The sequence below is a fragment of the Cucumis melo genome, chromosome 10 (assembly GCF_025177605.1).
Source record: "Cucumis melo cultivar AY chromosome 10, USDA_Cmelo_AY_1.0, whole genome shotgun sequence".
NCBI classification, from domain to species: Eukaryota; Viridiplantae; Streptophyta; class Magnoliopsida; order Cucurbitales; family Cucurbitaceae; genus Cucumis; species Cucumis melo.
This window is the reverse complement of record NC_066866.1, coordinates 10,770,825-10,778,192: the sequence shown is the minus strand read 5'-3', so window position 1 is coordinate 10,778,192 and position 7,368 is coordinate 10,770,825. Positions and strand designations below refer to the sequence as shown.

Below are 7,368 nucleotides of genomic sequence, written 5' to 3'. Positions count from 1 at the left end.
TGACCTTTATAGATCTAAAATTAAACTTAGATCTAAAACCATTATTCTTTTTATATATTTGAAGAAAATATTTTGGTGTTGGGGTGGTTATTCTTCTTTTCCAAAATTTTAATTTATTCTCCAATATTTTCTTTGATTCCATTCCTTACTCCGGTGTGTGCATGCATATGCATGAGTTGGGAAGTTGTGTTAATTTGACAGAGCAATCAACATATGCGATTTAGCACTGAGATCGCACCAAATTTTTCTTTCAAGATAGTGGTTTGATACAACACAACAATGATTGACATTTGTTTTCTAACAAATTTTACATCAATGATTAGTTTGAAGAAGAAAAAACAGAAAAGAAATGGCCAAGAACACACAAGTTCATAGGAATATATCAAATTAGCAAATAACACTTGGTTGTTATACTTAAAATACACAAATTTTGAGTGCCTCTAAGGCAATGAGTGTAACAATGCAATTTCTTGGTCACACCTATTACAAATAAAAATATGAGGAACTTGTTGTTCATTTGGTATTTGTACACACCTTGTGTGTTGCCAAATTTCACAAATATCACAAGCCACCATCCTTTCTCCATCATCTTCCATAGCTCCACAAATACACTCCATAATTCTCTTATTCATTCCACCATTATTATTAGTATTGTTATTATTATTATTGTTCATGAAAAAGCTTCCTTCATCTTCTCCACTTCCTTCAAACACCAACTTCCCACCTACTTCCACTAACCCAAACACCAAATCATTCCCTTTTGCCTCCAAATCAACTATCTTTTTCACTACAAAACTTCTCAATCCCCAATAGATTTCTTTGAAGTTCCTTTCCACTTCCTTCTTTAGCTCATCAATGGTGCCATTATTCTTCAATGCAATGCACTCATATGGAAGTATTGTTGTCGTTTCTTGTCTTTTGAGTCTAATTGTGCACAAGAGGTTCAATTTTCCTTCAATTTCAAGCTCAAATTTTGTTTGTGGCTCCGACATGTATTCCTTGACAAGGAACTTCGAGTCGAGGATGATCTCAGAAGCCATTGTTAGAGTGGGAAGAATTCCTTTTGCCTGCAATGGCTTTTGGTCTCCAAGAATATATTTGTAGAGGTTGGAGATATCTTTTGCTAACTCCACCCTCCCAACTTTACACCTTGTTAAAAATATAAATGTAAAAACAAACAGTAAATTTTTATCATGCCCTAATTGAATAGAAAAGAGGTTTAATTTTAAATTATGACAAAATTGGTTTAATTTTAAAAATCAAACTGTTATTGAAGGAGTTAATAGATTTTTCTTTTTGTTTTTTTGTTTTGTTTTGTCTTTTGTCTTTTGTCTTTTGTCTTTTTTTTTTTTTTTTTTTTTTTTCATTTTCAAACTTTCAAAAGGTTTATTGGTTGTCCTGCTATTATAATTTGGTTACCGAAAACCTATTATTATGGAATCAGAATATTTATTTGTACCAACTTATCACGATTATTGTATTAGTATATATATATATATATATGCTCACTTTATGACATTACTACACACTCAAAGTGATATTATCTATTTATTAAATATGCAAAGTAAAAGTAGTAGGATAAAAATGATTGATCTAGTGTGCTTTATTATAATTTAGATATATACATTAAAAAGGTTTATGAACTAAAATCCAACCGATCTAGAAGTTTCAAGGACTAACATGAACTTGAGAATCAAAATAAAATATGTTAAAATATTTAGAAATATCAAATAAAATAAATAGATAAGAATTTTCAAAACCTACCAACTTAAGTTAAGTTCATAATAATGGTAGTTAAACACACCTGGGTTTCATTTCAACACTACTGCAAACATCTTGCAAACAATACTCAAGCACTTTCGTCACAGGATTCAATGTTCTTCGAACCAAATAATTTCCAACAACATGATTTCCCAACGACTTCAACACGAAATCCAACAACCCAGTATCGCCTATATAAATACGAGCTGCATCTCGAACTTCCTGTCGTGAAACCCATCGAAACTCTGCTCGCTTCAATGCCTCAATGATGACTCGAACTGCCATTTCAACTCGCTTGGGGGACCATCGACAAGAAGTTTCGAGCAAGAATCCAGCTAAGCTATGGGAGTATTCCATGGAGTTTTGTGTGTGGAGAGGGGATTTGAGGTTGAGCATGAAATGGAGGAGGTCTTGAAGGGTGAGAAGAGGATGGTTGGAGAGGGATTGGTACTTTGAGAAAATGAAAGGAATTTGGGGATGAATAGAGGCAAAGTGGTGGAGAAGGAGAGAGAGAGGGAGGCTTTGAAGTGTTTCAATGGCTTTTTGGTGCATTGGAATGGTAACTTTGAAGGGTCCATGGCTGAATTTGTAGCCCCATTCACCAAACCATGACTGACCAAATGCAATGCTATGGAGTAGCCTTAGTTCCATTCCTCTCTTTTGTGAAATGTCCCTCAGACTCACCTTCCTATGGTGAGGTTATCATCAAAATAAATGAATACAAGATGTACACAAAATCAAATATCCTATGAGATATAGCTGTGAAAAATCAATTAAAATAATTTAGGTCAAATTAATTACTAGTTTAGTTTATGAACTTTTTGTTCTCGACGTGTATATACAATCTCACTTTTCTAATAATAAAATTGCAATCACTATAGTATTCTTATATCTAATAATAAAATTTTCTCTCCTTTTACGCATGAACCTAGCCAACTCATTGTTAGTTAATCATATAAATATCTTATGCTCTCCTAAATTATCTTTTAAATGGCGCCTATTTTCATTTTTTGTCATACCCGTTGATAAAATTATGAAATAATAATTTAATATATAGGAGGCTAACCTTGCTTTAAGTGCATTGCACAAACGATCCCAAAAGTCCATGAGAAGGTAGCCAGGCAAAGAATTGCCCATTTCAAGTCCATTGAGACACAATAAATGGCCAAAGCCATTGGAATGAAAAACCCCATGAAGGATATGACCTTCTAATTCCATCAGCCTCAAACTCAACATGCTTTTGCTATTTGAGGAAGAAGAAGCAGCCACCATTGTTTCCTTTGATGGCAACACAAAGTGATACTTTTTATTGCATATCGTATGTGTCCCCCACCCTAAAAATATTACCCAAATCACGCTTATCCTTTTAGAATATATAATATTAAGAGAGAGAGAGAGTTGTGACGTAAACAAAATTGATAAGTGAAGAAATGAAAGCATAAATAGTAAACATATATACGCACACGTGATTTATTAACAATGTATTACCTTAAGTCTACAGAAAGAGGTAGAGGAACACTTCTATTTTTATAGAGAAAATAGCAGATAATATAGAGGTAGAAGTGTCAATGGAATTATTGGGTTTCTATATAACACCCCTCTAAAATGATCTTATGCCCAAAATCATTAATAATTTCAAATGTGTTACTATTGGGTCTCTATAGTTAGTTTATTGATTTAGCTAAGGAGATTTTTAAATGTATGAATTTGATTGTTAGCCACCAAAGTCGGGGCAACAATATTACAAATTTGTTAATGCAATGAATAAATATTTATGATGAAAGTGTGTAGGGAGTATATTGTTACTTTCATGCAAGTTCAACCCCCAACGGGTCAAAAACAATTTGTAACCATGTAATTAATAACCATTTTTATTAGTTTTGAAATATTGTTTGTAATTTTGAAAATTCATATAAAAGGTAGATAATAGTAAGGGGTATTAGTGTAAAAGGTAAAATTGTTAAAATCTTTTTATAAAATATAGCAAAATTTCATATTCTATCAATGATAAATCATGAAGGTGATAGATATGAAATTTTGTTATATTTTATTAATATTTTGATTTGTTTTTTATATTTAGAAATGTTTTTTTATATAAAATAACTTGTAGGTAAAAGAAATTTTTATAAATCTTACTCTTTTTAGAAAAAAAAAAAATAGATAATTTTGGTCTTTAGGTTTTCTATTTGGTTTCCATTTGGTCATAAATGGTAAAATATTACGACTTTAAGCGTGGCTACAATTTAGTTTTTATGTTTGAAAATGAGGTTCAAATTTTTATTCAAATTTCTTTTTCACTAGATTTCAAGATTCACATTTTTATTATTAATTTTTTTCCTAAATATTCACATTTAGTTCTAGCGTAAATGTCAATTAATTAACTCAAAAGAATAAAAGTGATTGTGAATTGTTAATTTCGCTATTTTTCCATGACCATTAAAATTCTTTTTAATTTTTTTTTTTAATTTTTTAAATTGATAATAGACGTTAGCTTCTTAAGGATTGAATGTGAAATTTAGTAAAAAATGTTCAATCTTGTTCCTAACAAAACTCAAATTTTAAAGATAAAACTATAATAGGTAAAACCTCGAAATCAAAGTGATAACTCGAACGCTCAAAATGTAAGATTTCAAAAAAAGGATAGACTAAAATTAAAACAACAGGGACCGTAGAGTTTTCAAAAACAGTGGTTGAAACCTAAAAAATGAGGTAGTGTAGTGATTCTACTATCAAGCCTTTAAATAATTACAATGCCACCCGAAAAGATTAATTACAAAATAAGATTAAAAGGATAGAAGGACAAAAACTTTTAATTGAATTAATAAGGTAAGTAACAAAATTTGTTGGTCGTCCATGGTGGCCATTACAATCTCAAACTGAAAATAAATTTATCAAATTAAAGCTATACCATCAAACTTAAGATAATACCTTTTACCCAAAACAAACCCTACAAAAGATTCATAATATTTGCTTTCGAAACCTTACCAACATACTGACATTGTTTACACTGCCTGGATGCCACGGTGCAAGACTCCACTGCCTCCTCCAGCACAAACAGCACAACATGGACTGGCGGCTGCCGCTGAACCTGCAGCCGAAACGACCAACACCGGAACCCCTCGCCACTGCACTCTCCGCTCTCCCACTTCCCAAACCCTAGCAGTGCCTCTACATTCTCTCGGAATCTGCCCACAAGCTCTGCCGGATGCCCATTCTCCCCAAAGCTTTTGAATCCAAACACCCTCTCTCCCCCTCCGCCTCCCCTCCTCCTCTTCTTCCCAATCACGTCCGTCGTCATCGTCCTACAATCGAGAGGGGGAAAATAAGTGTAGTATTTATAAGGGAATGGATATGAGTTTAAAAGGTGAGGGTGGTGATGTGCATGAAGGGGTTTTGAAGAGTCTAAAAAATAGGAGGCATGCTTTTGGAGAAGGTGAAGAATTTTATTGTGTTGCCATTAGAATATTTAAAAAGCTCCGCCAAATTTTGAGGTCAGTTGGGAGAGATAACGATGAACATAAATTATAATTAAAACGCACACTTTCTTGGCTAACTACCCTTCGATTCCCCTTTTACAAATTACCCAAAACTAAAGAAAAAAAAGATATATATGTTTGTTTGTTTGTCTTTGCTAAGTGATTTGCGTATGCATGGTGTGAGTAATAATGTATGAGTTTATGCACTTGGAGGATTGGATGAGCTTAAACTTTAATCTTAAATCCCCTTACCATTTAATTCCAGATTATAGAACAATAGAGATGTAATTTTGAAATTTTTGTTTGAATCACTTTTAATCATTTTCAGAATCACTATTAAACATGTTTTTCTTTTAATAATTCAAAATCAATTTTGACATAGGCTTATCACGTTTCAAGGTTCAAATCCAACCATTGAATTAATTTTAAATTATAAAATACATTGTTTGAGAGTGGTTGAATGAAAATGAAAAAAAAAAACTAAAATGATTTAGGGTGTGTTTGGATTGATTGTTGAAGTATTTAATTTTTAAAATAATTCATTTTAAGCTAAATTGAGGTGTTTGACGTTTGTTTCAAATAATTTTTAAAGAGAAGAGATTATGAAATAAATCATTTTAGAGAAAACACATGCAACCAAATTTTAGAATAAATGTTTATTTGGTGTTTGGAATTTTTCACTCCCTCGTTTTTTTTAAATACTTTGAACATCTTTTCAATGTGTGTTCATATACATTTAAATATAGGGATTTGCAGATGTTCATCTCTCAGTCAAATCTACTTCGCCTTAACATTTGTGAAAGAAATCATGAGGATGCTAATGAAGAACACGATTGTTCAGTTCGTGAAATAAAGATGAATGAATAACGTTATATTGTCTCAAAAAATTATTTATTTTAATTATATTTTGTTGTTGGAAATCAATTAATTTTTTTATAGTTATGTATTTACATTTCAAGATATTTGTGCTTCTAAAATTGAATTGTCCATAAAAAAAGAAATTAATGTTTAGTTTCAAGGAACTAAAAAATTAATAATTTCAAGATAACGTATGATAAATTTTGAAATATATTTCTCAAAAAAGATTGAAAATGTGTGTATTTCTTTATGAAATTAGTTTATAATGTTTAATAGTTTTTTTTTTATGGTAATTTGACCTCACTTTAAACATTGTTAATATAGGACAAACCAAACACAATCTTGCATATAAACATTTATAAATAGGTCAAACCAAACATTTAAGTGTTTAGATTTTAAATCATTTTATAAAAAAGTTTTTTTTTTAAAAATGTATTCTTAAAAATATATTTCTTTTTCAAATGCAATCCAAACAAACCCTTAATCACCCTTTGTAATATTTACAAAGAAGATTTTAAATCCAACTTTTCTCTTTTCCCAAAATACAAATATCTTTTCATAATAATTATATTTTTACTGGTAGTATAATTATTCTTTACCCTTCCATAAATTAATTAATTATATATATACATATATAATTAACCATAATTCCTTAAATCTATAACTTATTTTAATTCTCAATAACATCAAAATCAAATCCTTTAAACCGGTAAATGTATTTAATTAATTCTAACCACCAGACCAGATAATTCTCAATCAGTTATCTCAAAATAACCCGCAAAAAATTCAACATAAATAAATAAAGATTAAGATTATTAAATCCAAAATTACCTTAATTTTTGGGACATTACATGCTTAGTCCATCAATTGTATTTAATTGATTGAGTATATTTACAAAGTTTAGCAATTATCAACAACATATCAAATGTATCAAACTAATGATATGTACCAAGTGTTATTTAATTCATCGAGCGTATCAGAAAAACATAACAAGTATATCAAAAACACATCAAATGTATCAACATATCAAGTGACGCGTGAAAATGTTTATAATTTTAGAGGGTAGGTTTGTAATCTTGCATTTTTCAAATGTGGGTTGGGTTTGAATTTTTTCATTTTTACAAATTTAAAAGTGGTGTGCTATTGGCCTAATTTATCAAATTGATTTTGCTATATCTGCCAAAACCTCTAATATTAAATTCACTTACTTTTAAGAGGAATTATAAAAAAATAACAAATTTAACATTTATTTGTGCATCAATAGGAGCTTCTA

General features: G+C 30.3%; 1 protein-coding gene across 1 annotated transcript; it reads right to left on the bottom strand.

Annotated features, from left to right (window-relative positions):
- Window positions 1-350: 350 nt before the first annotated feature.
- Window positions 351-5,054, bottom strand: LOC103496772 (PHD finger protein MALE STERILITY 1). Its single transcript, XM_008458764.2, has 4 exons — window positions 4,747-5,054; window positions 2,828-3,095; window positions 1,805-2,449; window positions 351-1,149 (listed from the first exon to the last, which is right to left on the bottom strand). Exons 2-4 carry the CDS (start codon window positions 3,031-3,033, stop codon window positions 441-443), a joined length of 1,560 nt encoding a protein of 519 aa, XP_008456986.2. The 5' UTR covers window positions 3,034-3,095; window positions 4,747-5,054; the 3' UTR covers window positions 351-440.
- Between the last annotated feature and the right edge of the window lie 2,314 nt (window positions 5,055-7,368).